Source organism: Solanum dulcamara, chromosome 10 (assembly GCF_947179165.1).
Source record: "Solanum dulcamara chromosome 10, daSolDulc1.2, whole genome shotgun sequence".
In the NCBI taxonomy this organism is placed as follows: domain Eukaryota; kingdom Viridiplantae; phylum Streptophyta; class Magnoliopsida; order Solanales; family Solanaceae; genus Solanum; species Solanum dulcamara.
This window is the reverse complement of record NC_077246.1, coordinates 14201028-14225529: the sequence shown is the minus strand read 5'-3', so window position 1 is coordinate 14225529 and position 24502 is coordinate 14201028. Positions and strand designations below refer to the sequence as shown.

Here is a 24502-nt window from a genome sequence, read left to right as displayed (position 1 = left end):
TTATGAAGAATAAAATAATTTCCTACATTTTTATTACTTAAAGTCGTTTAAAAAGAAAGAAAACAAGAATAAAGTTTTTTAAAAGCAATATTTTTATAAGGAACAAGATTTATTTTTTTTAAAAAATATATATTTATTCGGAAAATGGCATTTTGACCAATTTTATAACAATAGGACATTTTTGATCAATTAAATAATAATGACATTTATGGACTAAAGTATTGATAGTGACGACATTTTTGGACCAAACTATAAATGAAGGATATTTTTGTTCATTTCAAATAATTTAAGGACAGTTTTGATCCTTTTCCCAATTTAAAATAAAAAACCCATAAAATTAAAATTTTAACTTGGTCTTTGTATTATTTATATATTTAGGAATACAAACCAAGTATAGGATGGACACCCACGCTATTTTCATGAATATAAAAAGCAAAAGCTACAGAAAGTACATATTGTTTGTTTCTGGGATGAACTTATAATTTGTCATTAGAACTCTAGTTTACTCACAGCAAGAAAAAATGTCTAACAATGCTGCTGATGAAAAAATATGTGAGCAATCGCCGTCGCCGTCGCCGTCGCCGTCGCAAGGATACCCTTTCTCTTACCCTAAGGCCGAAGCTGAGTATGGAGAAATTGTTCAAAATTCCCAACTTTTCTGGAACAAACTCGAGCAATTCTCCACATCACTGCCTACCAATTTCCGGTTAGTCTTATTTTCTTCCTTGCCATTACTAATTTATGACTTCAATTATTTGAGAAATTACTTAGCATCATAAAGTGGAATCTCTTTTGAGGTACAAAATAGTAGGGTAAATAGGAAGTTGGTTGTTTTTTGTTCTGGTTGTATAGTGTGTGAAACCTTTTCGATGCAAGATAGGGCTGTCTTAGGATGGTACTAGGATCCGTTTTTAGTAGGTGGGTGTATAATCTTTCACGAGTTAGGGGATTTTGTAGGCGAGTGCATGTATAAATAGATGTATAGATGGAATTATTTTCTGCAAGTTCATTTTACATGTATGCCTACAAGGTTTCCAAAGTTGTAGGAAAATAAATAGTTCCATAGATAGTCTTTTGTAATAAGCGTAATAAACACAACTTTCTTTTAGTACTGTAAATTGTAGTCAAACCAATGTAGATAAAGATTAACTTTTGCTATCTTGAAAGGTTCAAAGTCTTCATTTTGGAGAGAAATGATCGGAGTCGAAGTTTAGTTACATCTTATTGACCATAGAACTGGAACTGGAACTGGTGGTATCATACTTTCATAACCCAATGCTTATTCTTTGTTCCTTAGCCTGACAAATATGCGTTTTTTAGGGCATAATCTGTTAGGACACTGATAAGCATTAAGCTAAACCATATTTCATTCAGTTTTCTAGTCAAGTAAACACCGATACATTTTAGATGCTGTGGATGTCTTGGACCTACATCATAAAATTAACATTCTTGTATTTATGAGTTGCTCACTCATATTTTCAGTTGAATAGTTCATAATTCAGTGCACATCCCATCTTGTTAGGATTTGAAAGTTCGCCACACAGTTGGTGCTGTGTTTTATTGGCAAAGTTTAATTGCCACAGATAGATACTATACTTTGATTTGTGGTGATGCAGTACATTGCTGCTTTTTGTTTCTATTTAAATACTCCATTGACCTTGAATATCTTTAGGGACTTGAATTACTTCATTTTACTATCAATACATGAACCTAATGGGTTATGCTGTATTTTATGGAATGTTATTATTTTTTGTTCTCTCACTTTCGTCTGTGTTCTCTATCTCTATGAGGTAGTGGTAAGTTCTGCGTACATCCTACCCTCCCCAGACCCACTTGTGGGATTTCACTGGGTATGTCGTTGTTGTTCACTTTTGCCTGTGTTCAGTAGATGTACATGCATAAACTATTGGCTCTGAGATTTAGTATACTAAAGCACATAGTATACTGTAAACTTCTTCGATACAAGAAAAAAGAGTAGATAAATAGTGTAATGTCTAGAGAAAGTTAGAAAGACGAAGTAAGAAAATGAGATCTTCTGAGGCTAAGTTACTTCTCAAAAAAGAAAGAAAAAAATCTTGTGAGGAAGGGATGATCAAACTGGAGACAATTGATTCCCTTCAGAAACAATGTCATAAGTAAACATCTTCATCAAAAAATGTCATAAGTACACATAATGATGATTTTATCTGTTGTGATTTAATTATATATAAAGAAGATATTTTATATCATGTGTGTAACCTTGCTGATAGTCTATTGCTGGCATTGGAATGAATTATTTGTAATTTATCAAACTGCAGATTTGATTTGTCAAATTTGCTAACTGTTTAAAGAGTAAGCAAAAAGACGATGATGGAGTGTATTGATCTTTTTTCTCAAAAACGTCAGTATGATCTTTCCTCCTTTCATTCTAACTTTCCCAAGCGTACAGGATCCCTCTTGTAGCAGGAACACCACTAGATCTACACCGTCTTTTTGTTGAGGTTACATCTCGAGGTGGAATAGAAAAGGTATGTACAAACAAACATTTTGCTTCAGTGACATACATATCATCTTTCACTTTAAAATGTATGTTAATTTTGGAGAGAGAATCTTCGGTATGAAACTACAGTAAAATGCCTTATCTAAAAAAAGAAAGAAAGAAACTACAGTAAAATGTAAGCATGTCAACACATGAAACTAATTTTTTTCCTGCTGATTACATTGGATGTCATAGTCTCATATATCCTAAATCATGTTAAAATATAATAATGGGCTTTGAATCCTTCGGCCTTATCCCCATCAAATGCTAGTTCAAAGGTTGTGTGAAGTGTTTCCTATTCTTTCTCTGGTTTCATTTGTTAAATTTATGTTCCCCTTTGCAAAAAATTATACTTGTGGCTAAGGAATTAGGAAACTAGGATAGATGATACGAAACAATTATGTTAATGCTAAGTTATGAGCATTTGTATTTTGTGCCTGTATATTGACAGTCTTAGTATCTTTTTCCAATTCAACAAAGCCAAAGTTTTTAAACCCAAAGAATCAACTCATCAACTAATAACACAAAATCAGTTCAGGAAAAATTGGTCCAACACAAAATAAACGCTCAAAAAATTGAAATGGTGATAACCAAATCTTCTATTTTCCCATTTAATTGAAACTCCAAATCCAAACAAATATCAAAAACTGTCATAAGGGAAGAAACAATCAAATTTAAATTTTCAAAAACAGTACAAAGGAAAAGCTGAACTAATCTCTAGTCGGTGGTCATACCAGTGTTGTCAAAGGCGCGCTTTAAGCGCACTTAAGCCCTGAAGCGAGGCTCAAAACATGTTTAGCACTTTGCCTCGCTTTATGTGTGCTTCAGTGTGGTCATCAAGGTTCTGAGGCAAATTTTTCCTTGCCAATGAGCCTCTTTTGAAGAATTGACACTAAACAATTGATATTTCACTTTATCATACCTTTTTTTAATTTCTTTGGTCATATATTTGTCATTCATGTTATAATTATTGGTCTTGGACTAAACATATATATTTGTTTCTTTTTCTCCCTTTGCACCTTTTTTCATTAAAGCCCACACTTTATTTGTGCTCTGTGCTTAAAGCCCCAGTGGACATTAGAGCTTTTTTGTGCTTTTCGCCTTTGATAACACTGGGTCATACAAAGAAAAATCAAAAGGGTAGACCCAAAATCCTCAAATTTTCCCATTAACCAAAACCCAAATCTAGAAAACACCAAATAGCACAAGGGTACAAAAAGATCAAACTTATAATTAAAAAAAAAACAGATAGCACCTCAATTTGCTAGAAGACCTGCAACCACATTTTCTTTTCTCTATTCACTTAATAATTTTCCAAAGATAGGTATTAGCTTACAGCCTAATTTTGTGGATTACATAAAGGAGTTATAAATTCTATTTTGTATCATTATTCATTAGTGACTAGCTTCCTAACAAAGTTGTAGGCGCCACCTCTGTAGACCCTCCTCAAAGCGAGCTTATGAAATATCAGCAAGCTCTTGACACATGCTTGTAATACATCCACTTAAGGAGTATCAAATGAAAGTTTCAGGATGGCCTCTGTAGGCCAACGTTCTACACCCCTACACATATCTGTGATTGAGCTATAAATAATCTTAATATGAGGAGGACTACTTGCTCTTTCCTACTTTTGACTGAAGAATAAGAGCACAAGTTATCCATTACAAGATTTGGCGTACATTTGACTCTCCTCAGAGCCTACCCGATTATATTATTGTTGTTGTATGCAAAGAAATAATATCTGCTATTAGTTTTTCAGTCTTTTTATTTGGTTTTTGGATTGCTATGGTTTTTTTACCTACTGGTGGTTATTTTCAATTCCTTCGTGACCGCCTTGGTTAAAGTAATTTTGAATTGTACGGTGTCTACATGATACCTTGATTACGTTATATAAAAACAATAGACAAAGTTAACTAACCCTCTTTTTTTGTATCTCAAAATGCGGCATCTTATTTTCCTAAAACTCCACTGTATCTCAAAATGTGGCATCTTATTTTCCTAAAACTGCAATCCTTCAAGGGTAAGAATATAATTTTATATATTCCGTCTAAAATTAAATGAATCTTATGAGTGATCGACAGAAAATGCGAATTTGATTCTGCAATAAACAGAAATCAAGCGAGAATACAAAATTTAAAGATATACATGAAACATCAAATAAAAATGAAAAAGAACTAAAAATCTCAAAAAAGTGGATATTAAAGATTTACCTCCATGGTGAGGAGTAAATTTGGACTGAATCCCTAACCGAGAAGAATAATCCTTATCCATTATCCTTGTCGAGGGTAGTAATTCCAAAAAGAAATTCAATGATACAGCCAAGTTTTGCTCCAATTTCTTTCTAACGAACTATATATTCCTCCATTGATATAAAAGGAATTGTAAGAAAACTTCTTTCCGATTAACAATCCACAAGAAGTTTGATGTATGCGCTTTATTTCAACCATTTTTGGGATGACATTGAGCAAGGAGGGGAGGAAGAGGGAAAGGAAGAGGAAGAGGAAGAGGAAGAGGAAGAGGAAGAGGAAGAGGGGTAGGAAGCGAGCCGTTTTGATAGAAATTAAAGAAAGAGACGCCATTATTAAGATTAATTAAGAAATGCGGCTTTTGGCTTCTTCTTTTTTTATTTGGGGAGCAGATGGAATTTTATAAAGGAGAAAATACAGGAGAATTGATAAATAGATTCCGGGATAGTAAATAGATTCTGACATACAATTCAAAGTTTATCCCAATAAATTCAAGATCTTTTTAGGTCTTAAATTACATATGGTAAGGAAAGTTTATCCCAATAAATTCAAGATCTTTTTAGGTCTTAAATTACATACGGTAAGGAATAAAAAAGGGAAAAACTGACAAAAAGTGAAATGGGTAAAACATATATATGTGAGTGTCTCTATATACCAAAGTGAAAATTCATTATGAAAAGGAAAAGTGAAGAAGTGCGGGCCCAATGTATAGACTTAAAATGTTATTCATGAGTTACACAGGAAAAGAAAGCTGTGCATGATGTTGGAGTAAGAAAATTATTTTATACTTCTGTGTAAATGCGACAATATATAAAATAGATATAGGAGATTTTAGGTATGTACCTGTTGATCAATTTGAAGTTTTCTCAGTTGGTAGAAATCAAGCTCAAAACTCAGGAAAAAGAAGAAACATGTACAATACGAACAAATCACAAAACCAACACAAATCAAAAAGATGAGAACACAAAATTATGTAGGAAAATATATTGAAGAGCAAAAGGGAAAAGAATATGGGAGGAAGTCGTTATAATAATTTTATAAAGAGAGAGGGGTTCTCGTGGGAAGGGAAAAGACGCAGGGAAAGGAGCCGTTTCAAGGTATCCAGTAAAAGGGACGTTTTGTTTTTTAATTTTTAAAATCATTTAAATAAATAAATGGCAAAAATTTGTGGAAAACATAAATACTAATGCTAGGTCAAGAGAATGCTACATGGCGGCCCTAAGATTCTCCTTTATATATATATATATATATATAAGATTATTCATCAAGTATGCACTGATTATTCACTAAAGACAATTTTTTGATTTGGGAACTAGAAATTTCAAGTTTAAAAGCAAAACAACTAACAATTGCTTAAAATTGTTACCAAGGTTAGAACAACCACCACGGCTCCATCGTGAGGCCACTAACAACTTCCTATTTTCTACGAAATACCATCCTTCATCGCAAATCAACACATACAAACTTCCACTTGGTGTAACTACAGTTGAAGCTCCTTCTTCAGACACCTCAAATCAACAAACTCCACGGGATTTTCATCATCTAAAACAAAGCTTTGGGGTAACAACTTTAGATTTGGGCAACCTTTATCAACAACTTCAAGCACTAAATCATTCAAACAGATGGAGTGGTGGAGGAGATGCAAGGGGGCCCACAAAGAAGATTAGAGGGAGGGAAGAGAAGAAGAGAAGACGGGGAGGAGAACACTAGACAGCCATAGAAGAAGAGATATGTGAGAGAAAATTAGCTAAAAATGGTGAATGTTGAGACTAGAAAATTTATTCCTGGAAGTTCATAAAGATTGAGGATTTTCTTTGATTGATTTGAAAAGGTTGTTATTTGTAGGGTATCAATTCCTAAATTTTAACATGCACATGAAATACATTTTGTATCAGATAAGATAACATAAGTTGCTAAATTGAAGAGAAATAAAATATATATAAAAAAAAAGGGCAGCCCGGTGCACTAAAGCTCCCGCTATGCGCAGTTTGTTGACTGAACAACATTAGTTCATTTTCCCAACAAAATAGAATAACGTTAATAATAATTGAAATAAAAAGTACGATAACAAGAAATGGATAGAAAAATACAACAAATTAAGACACTCACAATAAAAAAAAGCAACATGAAAAAACAACATAACTATTAAACTCTCAATCGAGGTCCTCGGAATGTCCATCATCTTCAGCTTTGGTGACATTGCCTTCCGTTGGTGCAGGCTTTGTACTACTCCCATCCCATAATGTAGCCATAGACTCAATAAACTGCGGGTCATTGGATAAATCCTCCATTGGACTTGTTGATAGGGTAACATTTTTGTTGTTGGATGGAGAATTTGGAGGTTGTTTCAGTTCTTTCTTTCTTTCATCAATTTTAGTTGTTTTAGCAGCAAACACCTCTAACAAACCTTTCATTTGTCTTGCATCAAGTTCATTAATACTCTTTCCCTCCACTAGTTGGTTGAAGAGGAGTTCCATTTCCTTCTCATTCATTTTCTCTAATTTGCTAATTTGTTCTTCTTTCTTGTCCACTTTCCCCTGAAGATAGGTTTCATGTATGTCCAACTTTTTAAGCCTTTCAATCTCGGTAAAACTTAAATACCTCTTTAAGACATCCTGAGCCAGATTAGTAGATTTCCAAGCAATGGGTTGAATATTCCTAGGCCTAAAAATAATTATGGCTACTTCTACATCACACAAAATAAAAAACTCTTCTGCTTTCTTAAACAAACTTGTTGCTCTTCTATCTAGGATGGAGTTTCTCACGCTTTCACTACAATTCCTAGTATCCCTATGCCTTTGTCTAGTCACATTTGATACTCAAACATAATAAAATACTTTTTTTGGAGTAAAATATATAAAACTTGAAGGTGTGTAGCTCATAGATGTCGAACAAGAATTGTCAATGTAGTCAAATTAAGAAATTTCTTTAGTTGGCTTCCAAATTTTAAATAAATTGACTAGTGTAATATGGTTTTATGGAGATTGTTTTACTTTTTTTCTTAAAAAGTTGAAAATTGCTAAAATTCAAATTGAAATTTGAGACGTCATATTCCATGATTATATTTGGAGTTAGGAAGCACAATAATTAACTTGTTACACCGGCACATTTGGCAGAAAATGTTTATAAAAATTAAATGTTTATAAAAATTATGTTATACAAAAGATGTTAGTATATCCTAAGAAACATTTTTGGGTCATATTTCAATATTTTGATGGATAAAAATGTTTGTGAGAAGTTTTAGTCATTCAAGGTGTAGGGGAAGGTATGAGAACTTCTGATTGATTATAATATTTTTTTAGTTTAAGGTTGATAATAATGTATCGATTGAAGTAAGTTATGAAATATGGGATGGAAAATATTAAAGAAAAATGGTTCTTTTTTCAAATAAGAGGTGTGACGACTCAAAATTCGAGGTCATGATGGCACCTACACTATCCCACCCGTAGGTAAGTGAACCCTCCGCCGAAATTAATCTCAAACTATCACGCGGAAATATTAACACTAGTGAAATCAAGTCTCAAAACCCAAAGCTTTCATATATAAAATAGAAGTTTGGAAGTAACAAATACACCCAAAATCTAGTGTCACCGGTAGTACAAGAGCATCTAAACTGAATACCTGTACTTTAAAATATAAGACTTTGAGTCGTAAAAAGTCATATAAACTAGATAGAAGAAGATAGGCATAGGCTTGCTCTGAATGATAGGTAGCTCACAAAAATTCCGATAGACACAACCTTAGACAAAATTAATCTACCGGGCTTACTAATACTAGGATCTACCTCAAAAAGATGCAATAACGAGTAGTATGAGTACGATAACACGTGTACTCAGCTGGCATCATACGCCGATCGAGCTAGAGTTAGAAAATTATATCACAAAAATTATGTAATGGATCTCGCAAGTCAATATAATAGTCCACTAACTCTTGCAAAATGGGGATAAAGCAGCTAACCAGAATCATCCAATAAGTAAATACATGAGCATCAGTTAATGCAGATAAACAAGAAAGGTACAAAGCAATGCAGTGACCAATGATCCTACTAGTATACACCTGCTCCACAGTGACATGCGCTTAGCCAGTACACATGGTGAACTTGCGAGGTCCATATACTCCTCCAGTAATGATCTCCACATCATCATAATATCACTACACGGTATTGACCTCGGGTTTCCATCACTCTTTTTTAACTATCGTACCATATCAGTGATTAGTGACAAATGAATGTATATGCATGATCATGATGGTAAAGAAAGTTCAATTACAACAAGAATAAGTGTATTTCATTCCAACAGTGCCCTTAGGCCACTAACTTTTAATATGGTGCACTTGGGTCACTACTCATCAAGGTACGGTATAACACTTCAAATAGAGTGATACATTAATAATAATCAAATCAAGTCATATAATGTGTATAAGTTAGGTGACAACCTAGATTGCTCATTATAAGTCATTCTCCCAAATCCCCAGCATTCACTAATACGCCCAACCCATAACACTCTGAACTATCTCAAGCCAAGGCTAAATTTGTAATCCATAACCTACCTCTAAAGCTTAACAAAGCCACGGACCCTCACAAGATCGCCTTTCCCTTTTGAATCACCTTGAAAAGTTCCCACTCTCACAAAATCATACTTTATGTGAGTATACAAATCTATTGACACTCATATTTCCGTACAAAAGTTCAGGTTTAAAATCAAGTGAAAAAGTCAATCCCAAGCCATGAGGTCAAAATCAGAAATTTACTTCAAAATCGGTTTTCCCTTAAAGTCAAAAGCTTATGTGCCATAAATTAGCCAAATCCAAGCACGAATCGAACCTCAGTCGAGAAAATACCAATTTTAAAGCATTGGGCAACCCGCAATTATTATACTAAAATGCAGATTAATTCATGAAATTTGCTATAGATTAGTGGGGAAGTACAAAATATGGAGTTAGATTGTTTCCCCCACGATGCAAAATGATAGCATGCAATGCAATGACCAATGATCCTACAAGTATACATATGCTCCACAGTGACATGCACTTAGCTAGGACACATGGTGGACTTGCGTGGTCCATATACTCCTCCAGTAATGACCTCGACAGCATCACAATATCACCACCCGGTATTGACCTCGGATTTCCATCACTCTTTTGTAACCATCGTACCATATCCGTGATCCGTGAAAAATGAATATGCATGCATGATCATCATGATAAAAAAAAGTTCAATTACAACAACATATTTCTTTCCTATAGTTCCCTTAGGCCACTAACTTCCTCAAATAAGCAGATTGCTTTTGATACGGTGCACTTGGGTCACTACTCATCACGGTACCATGGAAACTTCAAATAGAGTGATATATCAATAATAATCAAATCAAGTCATATAATGTCTATTTACTAGGTCCGGTGCTCGATTACTCACAATAAGTCATTCTTCCAAATCCCCGGTATTCACCAATACGCCAATCCACTTTACACAATAAACTATCTCTAGCCAAGGCTAAATGAGTAATCCATAACCCACCTCGAAAGCCAAACAAAGCCACGAACCCCAAAAAAGTCTTGGAGAGATGTGATTAGATAGGACATGACGCAACTCCAAATTATCGAGGACATGACCTTAGATAAAAGGATGGGGAGGTCACATATTAGGGTAGAATGTTAATAGATATGGAGTGTTATCTTGATTTTCGAGGGGTAATGACAAATAATATTATAATATTGATCCAAATAGTATGTTTGAGGCATCGAATCTAGTTTTCCACAATGTCTCATATTTATGTATATTTTTATAGCTATAATTTTAGATTTTTATTTTTTTGTTTGTCTAGTCTCCGCACCCATATCCGTGTTGAGATCCCATATTCCGAAATCTTAAAATTTTGATCATGAAGGATCCGACATGCGGATCCGCACCCGTGTCGGACACCTGCACTCGAGTCTGAGCAACTTAGGTGTACACAGCCTTACCCGTACTTGTGATGGTGTAGAGAGACTATTTTCAATAGGCCCTCAGCTCAAGTAAAACATAACAAAACAAGAGCGAAAAGAGATTACAATAGAGCGTACCAACAACACCAACAAATTATATGATAACCAAAGCAAAAGAAACAACATGTACTAATAAAATCGAAATATAAGAAAGTAGGAGAGAAAAATACCAATATCAATGGTAAGGGAAACAAGACAATGCGACTATCTACTAGCCTTATACCCTAACCCTAACCCTCGACCTCCATATCCTCTTATTGTCATGACCTCGATAAGCTGCAGGTGTTTCAATTCTTGTCTATTCACCCCTCCGCAATACTTCTTTGGCCTACCTCTACCTTTCCTCAGATTCACCATAGCCAACCTCTTGCATCTCTTCATTAGGGCACCTGCTATCTCCTTTTCACATGCATGAACTATCTTAGCTTTGCTTTCCTCATCTTGTCCACCATTGAAGCAACTCTCACCTTGTCCCGAATATCTTTGTTTCTAATCTTATCTCACCTAGCAAATTTTCAATATTTTTTTATCTCGCCCAGTATGCCCACACGTCGATCTTAACATTCTCATTTCCCTTATTTTCATCTTCTAGACGTGCGAGTTGCCCCATACAACAGAGTTGATCTAACCACTTTATAAAATTTACCTTTAAGACTTGTTGGACCATTCTTATCACAAAAGACACCGGATACGAGGCTCCATTTTAAACACCCCACTCCAATACGATGTGTACCATTCTCATTGATCTCATCATTTTCTTGGATTATAGACCCAAGATACTTGAAACTTCCTCTCTCGGCGATGACCTGAGTATCAATCTTCACTTCCACATCTACCGCATGGGTAACATCACTAAACTTGCACTCTAAGTATGCTACCTGCGTCCTGCTCAACTTGAACCCTTTAGACCCCAACTGATTTTTCTCCAAACCTCTAGCTTATCGTCATTCCGCTGTGTGTCTCGTCAATTAATATTATGTCATCTGTAAATAGCATACGACAAGGAACCTCCCTTTGGAAATGTTGTGTCAGTACATCTATCACTAAGGCAAATAAAAACAGACCAAGCGTAGCTCCATGCAACCCCATCACGAATGAAAAGTGCTTCGAGACTCCTAACCCGTGTCTTGGCTCCATCGTACATATACTTACTTGTCCTAACACTTTACTTGGTCTAGGTTTTGAGGCCTCCGCTCTATTGCCTTAGCAAGCCTATACGACTTCTTATCTCCACCTTTGTTTTGTAGTTTTTCATATAAGCGTTCAAAAACTATCGTTTTGGCCATTGTAACCGCTAATCTCGCTTCCTTCTTCGCCATTATATTTCTCTCTATTTTCCCTATTTTCCTCCTCGTTTGTGCTCTCCACCAGAAATTTATTTGTTTACAAAAATGCTCTTCACAAATACGGTGGAAAGGATGTGGAAAAAGTTGAGGGGCAATTATGTCTTTCACCATGCTAATGCATGCATTGAAACTGGTTTCATTGCTAATACCATGGTTTTTCATGTATTAGTTATACATAGCATAATACTATATAGAGTGTATAATAGATTGAAAAAGTGTACCAATAGTAGTACACCAAGCTAATGCATGCATTATTTTTTTAATGCATCCTACCAAACGACCCCTAAGGTTTATAAGAAAGAACAGAAGAAATACACTAAGCAATGAACAGGCAGGTAGCAAAACTGAAAAATAGAGGCGGGGAAGTAGAACAAGTCACACCAACAATGACAGGATATAATCTGGATACAAATTTAGTCTAATGAACACAATTATGCTCAGTAAAACATTAGTGCAAATCGCGAAAACCTCCAAGCAAAGAAAGGACGAAAGACAGAAGGAGACGGGAATATGAGGTGATTGATTTTCTGTCGGACTGGTGGAATCCTGCCGGAGTTGCTGCTCGTTTTTGTTGCTGCTCGTTTTTGTTGCTGCATAAACTGATGCCGCAACCCTAAACGACGCTGCCGGAACCAATAACGAAAGAAGGGAACCCCAACTACGCTGGTAAAAGTCGCCCTCAAGAGAAACTTGCAGTAGGCGTTGTCGCCGGAGAAATAGATGGGACGGAGCACATTTGTTGGTGGCAGCCGGTGAAGAGATAAATAGATGATATAGAAGGTCAGTCGTATTTTCCGTCTCAGACAGGAGAGAGAGCATCTAGAATTTGTGGTTGGTGGAGAAGTTACAAATCTGGTGGTGTTGTGTGTCAGTGTCACCTAAATGGGTTCTTTTTTTGTTCTATCTGTCAACTGCCTGAACAAGAATTAAGAAGGCATCAGTTGATATTACCTACTGGTTTTGGTTTGTATTACCTTTAATTTATTCTTGTTCAAGCTCTCATGGACTGTGTCAGCTGATTTTCTCATACCTAATTCAGTGAAATTATTGCTGGTTTGACATTCTCGAACCTACTTTTTTTCTCCTTATCAGGACCAAAATAATTTTGTTTCACCCTTAATATGGTTGATGTAATGTGATTTGTATTCACTCAGGTTTTTTATTGTGAACTTGCTGCAGGTTATTAGAGAGAGAAAATGGGGGGAGGTGAAAGGAATATTCAGATTTCCGTCTTCTGTGACCAGTGCTTCATTTGTCCTGCGGAAGTACTATCTATCCATGCTTTATCATTTTGAGCAGGTTTATTACTTTCGGAAAGCAGAGCCTTCTGTTTCTGTGGCTGGTATCTTGAAACTTTGCAATCAATTACCTATATCTGTTTTAATGTTTTTGTTGTAAAATAAAAACTGGAAAGTTGTTGCTTTATATGTTTTGCAGATCCTACAAATAGAAATGTCAGTGGCTCTGCAGCTGAACATTCTAATGATGATAGTGCTGCTACAAATCAATGTTCAGGTGTGCTTCCAATCTTTTAAAGCCTTAATTTTCTTTCATGAGATCCTGACAGTGGCGAAGTCAGAAATTTCATTAAGAAGTCCAAGATTTAATATATATATATTTATGAAAAATAATATTTGACCTATATATTTCGTGCAATTTTCTATATACATAGTATAATTTTCGACAATCCAATTGGCCAACCTATCCCATAGGTGCCTACGCCACTGGATCCTGACTCCTGTTTATGTTGTTTTATCCCGTTACTTTGATATGAGATGGAGTACATCACCTTTTATTTGTTTGAAAATTCAAAAGAGCTCCAACAAAGAAGTATTGAAACTTGATGTTGCTTGTAGGAGGATTGCTTTTCTCTCCTGCAACTTTGATTTTTCATTTTTAATTTATTTTTTCTTTAGCTCCTATGTGTTTGTAATATCCTGTTTAATAGTGGCTAGACATATTTATCATGTGTAATTGCTATCCAATTTTATCATGCAACTTGCAGAGAGTTATAATCTGGAGGATGGGAATTCACTGGTAGGAACAATTGATGCAAAGTTTGATTACGGATATGTAATCACTGTGAACCTGGGCTCGGAGAATTTAAAAGGTGTACTGTATCATACACCTGCATTACCACATCAATTCCAAAAGGTTAATACTTTGGCTAGACCTTCCCAACGGATTAGGAAAAGACAAGTGGCTTTTAAGGACCCCTCTCGACCCAAGTCTAATCGAAGTGGTTATAATTTTTTCTTTGCTGAGCATTATGCAAGGCTGAAACCTTCATATCAGGGGCAAGAGAGAGCTATCAGCAAAAGGATTGGACTTCTTTGGAGTCAACTCACAGAGGCCGAGAAACAGGTTGGATATAATGGCTTGACACATTAAATTCACTTTTTATGTTAAATGCTTAATATTTGTGCACAAACTGCATCTGCCAGCTGGAATGGTTATGGTACTCTAACCTTCTTTTTCTGAAAAAGATGATAGTGAAACGAGGATTTAATTTTTTACAAGGAGATAGTTTACATGTTGCTACTGTCATTGTACAGTAACTTAGTCCTTTATTTGCTTGTTCTCTCGTGTGAATTCTAAGCAATCATAGTTTGATTGTATTTTGACAGCATAGTTGCAAAGGTATGGTGTGTTTTAACCACCCGTCACTGTGACATTCCAGTGCATTTTATGGTTCCAAATGTCAAAAGTTGCCTCATTTCAGTAAAAAAAACATTAGGGAGGGGGGCTTCATTAGTCATGCCTTTGTTGTTCAATGTAGTTTCCACATACTAGTATATTGTGACAAATGGTATTTCCTCTATTTCAATCTATGCGTCTTAATGTCCTTTTAGTTTGTTTAGAAAAAAGAATGTCACTTTCTATATTTAGTAACCCTTTAATTCCAACATCTTACATGCCATGTTGAAGACCACAAAGATTTAAAAGATTTAATTTAAGACCAAAAGATTCAAAAGTCTTCCTTAGTTTCTTAAACTCCGTGCTCAGACAAACTAGGACACATAATATGAAATCAAGGGAGTTGTAAATTTTTGGATCTCTGTTTGTAGTTATAGAAATGCTTCAGCCTGCCTCAACAGTTGCATATGGGTGTTTCAAGGCAATGTGGCTATTGGTAGTTCAGTCCATCAACTACCAATAGTATGCATCCTCGTAGAAAAAACATAAGAAGGCTTTCTATGAAATCGTGAGATATTTCACTCCAAACTTAGTCTAGTGCTGTTAATGGCTGGAGTAAGCCAGTGGAAGGCACAGTTCCCAACTTTTTTTTAATAATAAAGTCATTCCCTCTAGACCTCCATCTTAGTAAAATTGTCATTCCTGGATGTCCTCAGGGCGATGGAGATGATTTGTTGGAGTTATTAAATGTCCATGGTAAATATATTTGATGTGGAGGTAAATCGGAATCAATTCTCAGCTCATACAAATATATTTAATGCAGGTTTATCAGGAAAAAGGCGTGAGAGATAAGGAGAGATATAGGGCTGAGATGCTGGAATACAAGACATCCAATGCACAACCATCGTAAGCTGAGATTGTGGGACATCTTTGTTTCTGCATCTTTCGTTCTTGTTTGGGAATCATCAATGTTTTCATAGATAGCATTTGGCTTTGATGAATTTGTGGAACTGTTGAGCTCTGCCTTAACTTTTCTTTTCTGGGAGTGGAAAGAGGCTTTGGAACAAGATTAGTATCAAAGAAGTTTTATCTCAGTTTCCTTCATGTCAATATAATGCGTATTTTCCTGTTAAATTTGGAACAATCAACATACCATGTAAGTTAGATATTCTGCTCATTTAGGTAATGCATTTCTCCAGATATTTGTTGGGTTCGAAAGAATCAGGTTTCATGCGGAAGCTTATAATTGCAAATCATGATGGTGATAAATTAGATGACACAAATTATATTAAAAAGCATAATATTATTATATGATTTGGTCAATTGGCCTACATATGAAAACTAATAAAAAAGAAAAAAAACTATTGAGAGAAATCTCCCCCTAAACAAAATTCTTTAATTACTACATTGTGGATATTATTGTATTATTGGTATGAGAAGAGGGTATTCAATTTATAGAGTTTCAAACTTTTCTACAAGGAAAGAGTAATCTAAATATGGAAGCTAATTGTATTTTTCTCTTAGGAATGGTAAAGCAATTATGGTAATGCTTTGTTTTTCTTTCATGAGAAACATAACATTCATATATGGTAAGAAAATCAAGCGCAAAATTCTAACAATACTATTTTGCATGGTACTTCTGAGTTGAACGTTTTATTAAAAATAATTTTTCTACCCCACAAAGATAGGGGTAAGGTAAGTGTATAAATCACTCTCTCTAGAGCCCATCAGAGATATATTGGGTATGTTTTTTGTAGTAGTTTTGAGTTGCATGCGTTGTAGACCATCGTCATAGACTCTTTTTGAAGTATTTTAACAATTGAAATTTATGTTGCAGTTCCCATAAGTTCAAGTACACATACAAGATGATTTGCCTAAAACGATAATAATAAATGACTTCAAAATATAATGGTGGGTAAAATCAAAATAGGGAGGATTAAATTAAAATATTTTATATGGCAAAGATTTCACTTCTTAGACAAAAAAAACTTTAAACGAAAAACACACTCTGAGTTGATAACAGGATAAATCGTCTTTCAAAGTGGTGCATAAAATGTAATTCTTAGTAAATTTTAAATTTATATTTTGTTACAACCTTAAATTGGGAGATTGGGGATAAAAAGAGGTCAAGATAGAAAATGCAATTACATGCACTTCAACAGTGAAGCGGTGATCCACATCGCACCTAATTTGGTGTTTCACAAACTAACTAAAGACGTAGAAATTGATTTTCATTTTGTCTGGCGATAATTAATGATGATCAAATGTGGTTGGTCCAAATGATAAGAAAGACATGTCAAATATGGATTCTTCTATGCAAGAGATCCATATGAGCTGTAAATAGAATTCAACATATTCTCTTTTCTGTACAAGTGTGTTATTCAATTAGCCAATCATAAATAGACATACATTTTTATAGGTTTGTTTTTATCCTTTCAATTCTCTTTCTTGTATAAATATAACAATCGTGAATCAATAAAAGTACAGAGAAAATTTTATCCCATATTCATCTCTTTCATTCTTCAAATTGACATGCTCGCTTGTGTGTGAATTGGGTCTCCTCAAGTTAAAAAAAAAAATCGATTGACACAATGCAATTTTCTTTTTTGACCATTATTAAAGTTTTTTTTCCAACCATTATTAAGGTTCAATTGATTATTTTTTTTACATCATTTAGGTTCCAAACTCGATTATTGTCTGCTGAATCTTGGAGATATATTATTTCGTTGATTGTACCATATGCCAACTAGCCATAGTATTAGATAAAAGTGGAGGGGATATGAAAATATCCTTGGTAGCAGGGGCAGAGCTACGGTATATTAAAGGTGGTCATACACATATTCTTTCCTGAAAAATTATACCTATTAAATTTGACAAAGTTCTAGATGAATTAATTTGAATATTTTAGTGGAAAGATAATTCTTTATTGGTACAAAAAGTTAAGGTAGTAACTTTGTGAAAGTTTGGTAAATGATAAAATGGTTTCACAAATTAAACCTAGACATTTTGACACATAGTGATGCCATGAATGACATCAAGAAGAAGAATTCATTCTTATAAATAGATAGTTCTTGATTCATTTGAGACACACATCTCCCTTGTCTTTTCATCTTTTAAGGCATCTGATCTTCTTTCTCTCTTGTAGTGTTTCACTTGTATTTTCTAGGAGTGAAATAAATATTAGTTGGTTATGTCTCAGGATTAAACAAAACAAAATAAACTTTTGCCGAATCTCATAAATTCATAGTGTTCTTTTTATTGTCTCATTTAATAGTCATTAGCTATCTTTAGATACAACAGTTGTGATTTCATTACTCTCTATATATCCGACTTCCGCAATAATTGGTACCAGAGCCAAAATTTTATCTCAGTATGCTCTGTGATTGCAGCATAGTATGAACTTCCACATCAGAAAAGATTTACTTTTGGGCTTTTGCAATTGTTAGTTAATAAATAGTATTTGAAGCAAAAATAGAAGATAAAAAAAATGATGAGTCCACATCAAATGTCAATAATACGTCATCGTTGATATCTTCGCTTATATATGAAAAGAATTGTGTCAAATACAAAATTTGTAGTTGAAATTTTTGATTGGTCCGAATATTTTGAAATGTGGCAGCGCGAGATCCGTGATGTCCTTTTTCAACAAGGGTTAGACATTGCCATAAAAAAAAGAAGTCAAACGGTGTAGGAGAAGAAGATTAGAAGAGTATCAATTGTGTTGCTTGCAGTACCACTTGATCTTACCTTGTAAGAGAACAAAAGTATACATACACAAAGAAAAATCTGCAAGTAAATTGTGGAATGCACTAGAGGAGAAATTTTAGAAAAATAGTCAAAATAAACTTTACATGAAAAAGAGACTGTTACGCTTCACATATATTATTCTCGATAGCACAATAAATGATCATATCACCAACTTTATTAAGTTGGCGACATATTTACAGAATATGGATGTAACTTTTACTGATGGATATATGACCTTAATATTGTTAAGTTCACTTCCCGATAAGTTTGAGCACCTTAAAATTACTCTACTTCATGGGAATGATGAAGTATCTCTCAAAGAAGTTTGTTCTGCCTTGTATAGTTATGAACAAAGCAAGAGTGAAAAACAAAAGGATGGAGAAGCAGGAGAACTATTCGTGAGAGGTCGTTCTTAAAATCATATAAGAAAAGGAGAAAGGAAGATCCAAGTCAAGATCCAGACCAAGCAAAGATGAATGTGCCTTTGCCGAGAAAAGGGACACGAAAAAAAAAGACTATTCAAAGTTAAAAAAATAAGATCAAACCAAGCAATGGAAAGGTCATGAATTCAAATGTAGTTAATTGTGATGATTCTGATTTATCACTAATTACAACGAAGCCATCCAAATCATTTGATGTATGGTTGATGGACTCAGCTTGTAACTATCATATGTGTCCCAATCGAGACTGATTTATTGATTTACAAAAAAGAGAATGTGAAGTTATTCACACCACAAATAATAATCCTCTTACCACATATGTTGTTGGTTCAATCCGATTAAGGAATCATGATGGATTGAGTAAAACATTAACAGATGTTTAATACATATCGAATTTGAAGAAAAATCTTATTTCTGTAGGAGCCCTAGAGTCAAGGGATTCAAATTCATTGCAGACAATGGGGTAATGAGAATATGCTCTGATGCCCTGGAGATAATGAAGACGACTCAAAGAAACAATGACATGTACCACTATCAAGGTAGCAATTATTGGAACAACAACAATATCCAGTGACGACAAGGAGGCGACAATGACCAGGCTATGGCATAAGCGCTTGGGACATGTTGGAGGAAATTCATGAAAACTTTATTAGATCACAAATTGCTGAAAGGAGTAAAAACTTGCAACTTGAAGTTTTGTGAGCATTGTATCAAGGGAAAATACACAAGGGTTAAATTTGAAACAACTATCCATAATACTAAAGGTATTTCGGATTATGTTCACTCTGATGTTTGAGATCCTTCCAAAACATCTTCATTAGGTGGAAAACACTATTTTGTAACCTTTGTTGATGACTTTTTTCAAATGTTGTGGATGTATACGATGAAAAATAAAGATGAAGCATTGAGCATTTCTTTCAAATGGAAGGTGATGATAAATACTCAAAGTGGAAAAAAGATCAAGTGTCTTCGTACAAACAATAGTGCAGAATACAAAAATGATCTTTTTTAGAAGATTTGTGAAGATAATGGCATCGTCAGATATTTCACCATTAGAAATACACCACAACATAATGGAGTGACAAAACACATAAATCGGACTTTACTAGAGAAAGTTCGGTGTATGTTGTCCAATGCTGGCTTAGGCAAAGAAAGTTCGGTGTATATTGTTCATTGCTGGCTTGGACAACGAATTTTGGGCTGAAGTAATAACATATGCATGCCACCTCATTATTCGTCTATCATTTACTACTATTGGTGGCAAGACACCATTAGAAAAATGGTATGAAAAATCTGCTGAAGATTATGATTCTTTATATGTATTTGGCTCAATTGCATATTATCATGTAAAAGATTCAAAATAGAACCCAAGAGCAAAGAAAGCTCTATTTATGGGAATTACTTCTAGAATTAAAGAATACCATGTATGATGTCCAGAAACAAAAAAAAGTATTTTCAGCCGGGATGTTACCTTTAATGAATCTGCCTTGACAAATAAGGTAACGATTGAAGATGTCAAAAAAAATTGATGGTGCTTCAAAGTAGGTGGAGTTTGAGGGAAAAAATAATTTTTCCCAACATAAAGGAAAAATGAGAAAACAACAGAATATTTTCCTCTGGAAGAAGAGCTAGTTGAGGGGGAGATTCCATATCAACAACCTCAACCACAATTTAAATCAATAGCAACCAGCAAGCCAAAAAGAATAATAAGAAAACCTGCTCTACATATATATATTGTGGCTTGTGCAGACTCAATTGCAAATGATGACATTTCTATCACTTATAAAGACGCAGTCCAAAGTTTAGAAAAAGATAAGTGGAGGATAGTCAAGAATGAAGAAATACAGTCCCTTCATCAAAACACATGAAAATTGATCAATTTTTTGGAGGGAAAAAAGCAATTGGGTGCAAATGGATATATTCAAAGAAATAAGAATTTTCTAACCAAGATGATGTTCGCTACAAAGTAAGATTGGTGGGCAAAAGATATGCTCAAAAGAAGAAAATTGATTATAATGAGGTATTTTTTTCCAGTCGTGAAACACTCTTTTGTTAGAATTTTGTTGACTTTGATAGCATAGTTGAATTTGAAACTAGTTCAGTTGTATGTAAAAACTATGTTTTTACATGAGGACTTCGAATAGAAAATCTACATGACTCAGCCAAAAGGATTCAAAGTTGATGAAAAAATAAAATATGGTGTGCAAACTTGAAAAATCATTGTATGAATTAAAATAATATTCTAGACAATGATACAAATGATTTGACAAGTTTATGTTGCAGCAAAGATACAGAAGAAGCAAATAGGATCATTGTGTGTATTTGCACAAGCTTAAAAATGGATCTTTTTTATATCTTCTTCTGTATGTTGATGATATGTTGATAGCTTCTAAAAGTCAATAGGAAATTGAGAAGTTGAAAACTCAACTAAGAAATAAGTTTGAGATGAAGGTGAGGTGAGGAAAATTCTTGGCATGAAGATTAAAAGAGATAGATATTCAAGGAAAATCTTTTTTATATCAAAAGGAATACTTGAAGAGGGTACTAAATCGATTTGGTATGAATGAGAAAACGAAATCAGTTAGCACTCCGCTTGCTCCTCATTTTAAGCTTAGTGATGCTATGTCTCCAAAAACTGAAGCTGAACTAGAATATATGTCAAGAGTACCATATGCAAATGTTGTTGGTAGCTTAATGTATGCCATGATTTGTAAAGACCAGATATTTCACATGCTATGAGAATTGTAAGCAGGTATATGCATAATCCTGAAAAGGGACATTGACAAGCTGTAAAATGGATTCTATGGTGTATTCGTAATACTGTAGATGTTGATTTTATTTTCAAGTAGGAAGATAGTCAATATCGTGTTGGATATTGTGACCCAGATTACGCAGGTGATTGAGAGAAATGAAGATCAACTATTGATTATGTTTTCACTATTGCAAACACATAAGTAAGTTGGAAGTCTACGTTGTAGTCAACAGTTGCTTTGTCTACTACTAAGGCAGACTACATGATAATTACAGAGGTTGCGAAGGAGGCAATTTGGCTTCAAGGGTTGCTTAGAGAGCTTGGTATTGAACATGAAGATATCACAATATTTTGTGATAGTCAAAGTGATATTCACTTAGCAAAAAACCAAATTTATCATGCAAGGACGAAGCACATTGATGGCCAATATTATTTTGTACGAAATATCATACAAGAAGGTGGAGTCATTTTGCAGAAAATTTGAACTACAGATAACCCTGCCAATATGTTGACAAAAGTGGTGACTGCAGTCAAGTTCAATATTGTTTGAAATTGATCAACATTGTTGAACATTGAATATTGAGGTTGAAGACACAATCAAAAGTTATTGTTGAAAGAGTTGAAAATGGAGAATCTTGTCAAGGTGGAGATTTGTTAAATTTGACAAGATTCTAGATGAATTAATTTGAATATTTGGTAGGAAGATAATTCTTCATTGATACAAAAAATCAAGGTAGTAACTTTGTAGGTGAAAGTTTGGCAAACCATAAAATAGTTTCATAAGTTAAACCTTGACATTTTGACACATAGTGATGTCATGAATGACATGAAGAAGAAGAATTCATTCCTATAAATAGATAACTCTTGATTCATTTGAATCACACCTCTCACTTGTCTTTACATCTTCAAAGACATTTGATCTTCTTTCTCTCTTGTAGCATTTCACTTTTATTTTTTTGAAGTGAAATAAATATTGGTTGATTGTGTCCAAGGATTACGCAAAAGAAAATAATTTTTTGTGGAACCTCGTAAATTTCTAGTGTTCTTTTTATTATTGTCTTATTTACTATTTATTAGCTATCTTTAAATATAGCAGTTGTGATTTTATCATTTTCTATGTATCCGGCTACTGCAACAATACCGTGTCTATAAGTAAGTAAAAGGGAAAAGAGTCTGATCATTATAAAAATGGCTCACACATACTCCTACCCGGGGGTGGAGCCACCTTACAGTTAGGGGTTCATTCGAACCCCATATCATTATAAAAGTGGCTCACATATACTCTTTTTTATAATAGAAGTGAAAAATTAATTTTAAATTATTTTTTTGATTTTTAATTTTAAAAAAATTCATGTAGGGATATATATAATCTAGGGGTGTCAAAATGAGCCTAAATATAGGTAACCCGCCCAATCAGCCCAAACTTTTATGGGTTGAGCTCATGATAATTTGTATTGAATTCAATCTCAAACCATTCAAACCATAATTCATTTAAAAGAATCTTCAATTGAGCTCAACTTAATCTGCAATTTCAACATGTTGTAAGGCTTTTTATTTGCATTGGTATAATGTATGTTCTCATATTAAAGATATGAATTACTATCTATTTTATATCTTTCAGTAATAATCTATCCATTTGTAAATTATTATTTTTATTTTGTTGAGTTGGAATTCAAATTGTGGTTAGAAAAGGCAAATGATAATATATTAAAATAATTGAGATTAAGCGGGTCAAATTGGGCTGGTCATGACCCAACCCAAATTTTAGTGCAACTCATTTGAGCCCAAAGTAAATTTAGGCAGGTCATGACCCAACTCGATTTTATTTCAACCAATTTTAATATTCTCAATTTCAACCCAACCTGCCTATTTGACACCCATAATATAATCCTTTTCATACGTCATTTTTTTATTTCTTTGATTATCATTATTTGAGTTTTTTTATTTTTATTCCTATTTTATTTTTTTTCTTTTATTTTTTAATAAAAATATAAAAAATAAAATAAAAGAAGTGCTAACGAAAAAAGAGAAATGAGAAAGAATCATACCTTGGATCCCTTGAAACAACATGGTGGTGCGGCCCAATGGTTTCATGCTCTTCGGTAACGTCCACCCACTGTGTACGTAGTAGGGGTGTACATGGATCGGGTTGGTTCGAATTTTTTACAAATCAAATCAAACCATTTGTATCGGGTTATTAAATCTATAAATCAAACTAAACCAATAAAAGTCGGATTTTTCTATATCAATTTTTCTCGGGTTTTTCAATTTTTTTCGGGTTTTTCAGTTTTTTCGGGTTTCTCGGATTTTTCATAGTATCTAATAAAAAGCACAAAACAGTACTTCTTAAAAAGAGTTCTAGTATAAAATATCAACATATAAGATAGATGCAGAACACTGTTTGAAGTTTTAACTTTATAATATAACTTTATAAGATGACCTTTTTTTTGTATATTATTTAGATGAGCTTCTCAAGTCCAAATCTAAATGTAAGAAAGAAAACAAAAATTATGATTTTTTTAAAAAAATATTTATAAATTACATTTTAATAAATATTTTTATGTATAACATAATTTAAAAGTAGTATATTTATAATCGGGTCGATTTGAGTTCGGTTTGACTTTTTTTAGTTAAAACCAAACCAACCCTATAATGATCGGATTTTTTTTCCAAACACCAAGCCCTATTTTTTTTTTGTTCTTAAGAAGAATAAATTGTTAACTTGAACCTATGATTGTCTAAGGATAACTAAATTACTCTCAAAATATTAGTTAATCAATTTGTTATTTTTGACATAATTCAAATGTTATTTATCAAAATAATTTTTAATTAGA

The 24502-nt window shown here is 33.8% G+C and overlaps 1 protein-coding gene across 1 annotated transcript; it reads left to right on the top strand.

Annotated features, from left to right (window-relative positions):
• Positions 1–416: 416 nt before the first annotated feature.
• LOC129871312 (high mobility group B protein 10-like) lies at positions 417–15927 on the top strand. Its single transcript, XM_055946215.1, has 6 exons — positions 417–706; positions 2429–2507; positions 13272–13434; positions 13530–13607; positions 14098–14456; positions 15553–15927. The coding sequence occupies exons 1-6, from the start codon at positions 522–524 to the stop codon at positions 15637–15639; spliced, it is 951 nt and encodes a 316-aa protein (XP_055802190.1). The 5' UTR covers positions 417–521; the 3' UTR covers positions 15640–15927.
• Positions 15928–24502: the final 8575 nt, after the last annotated feature.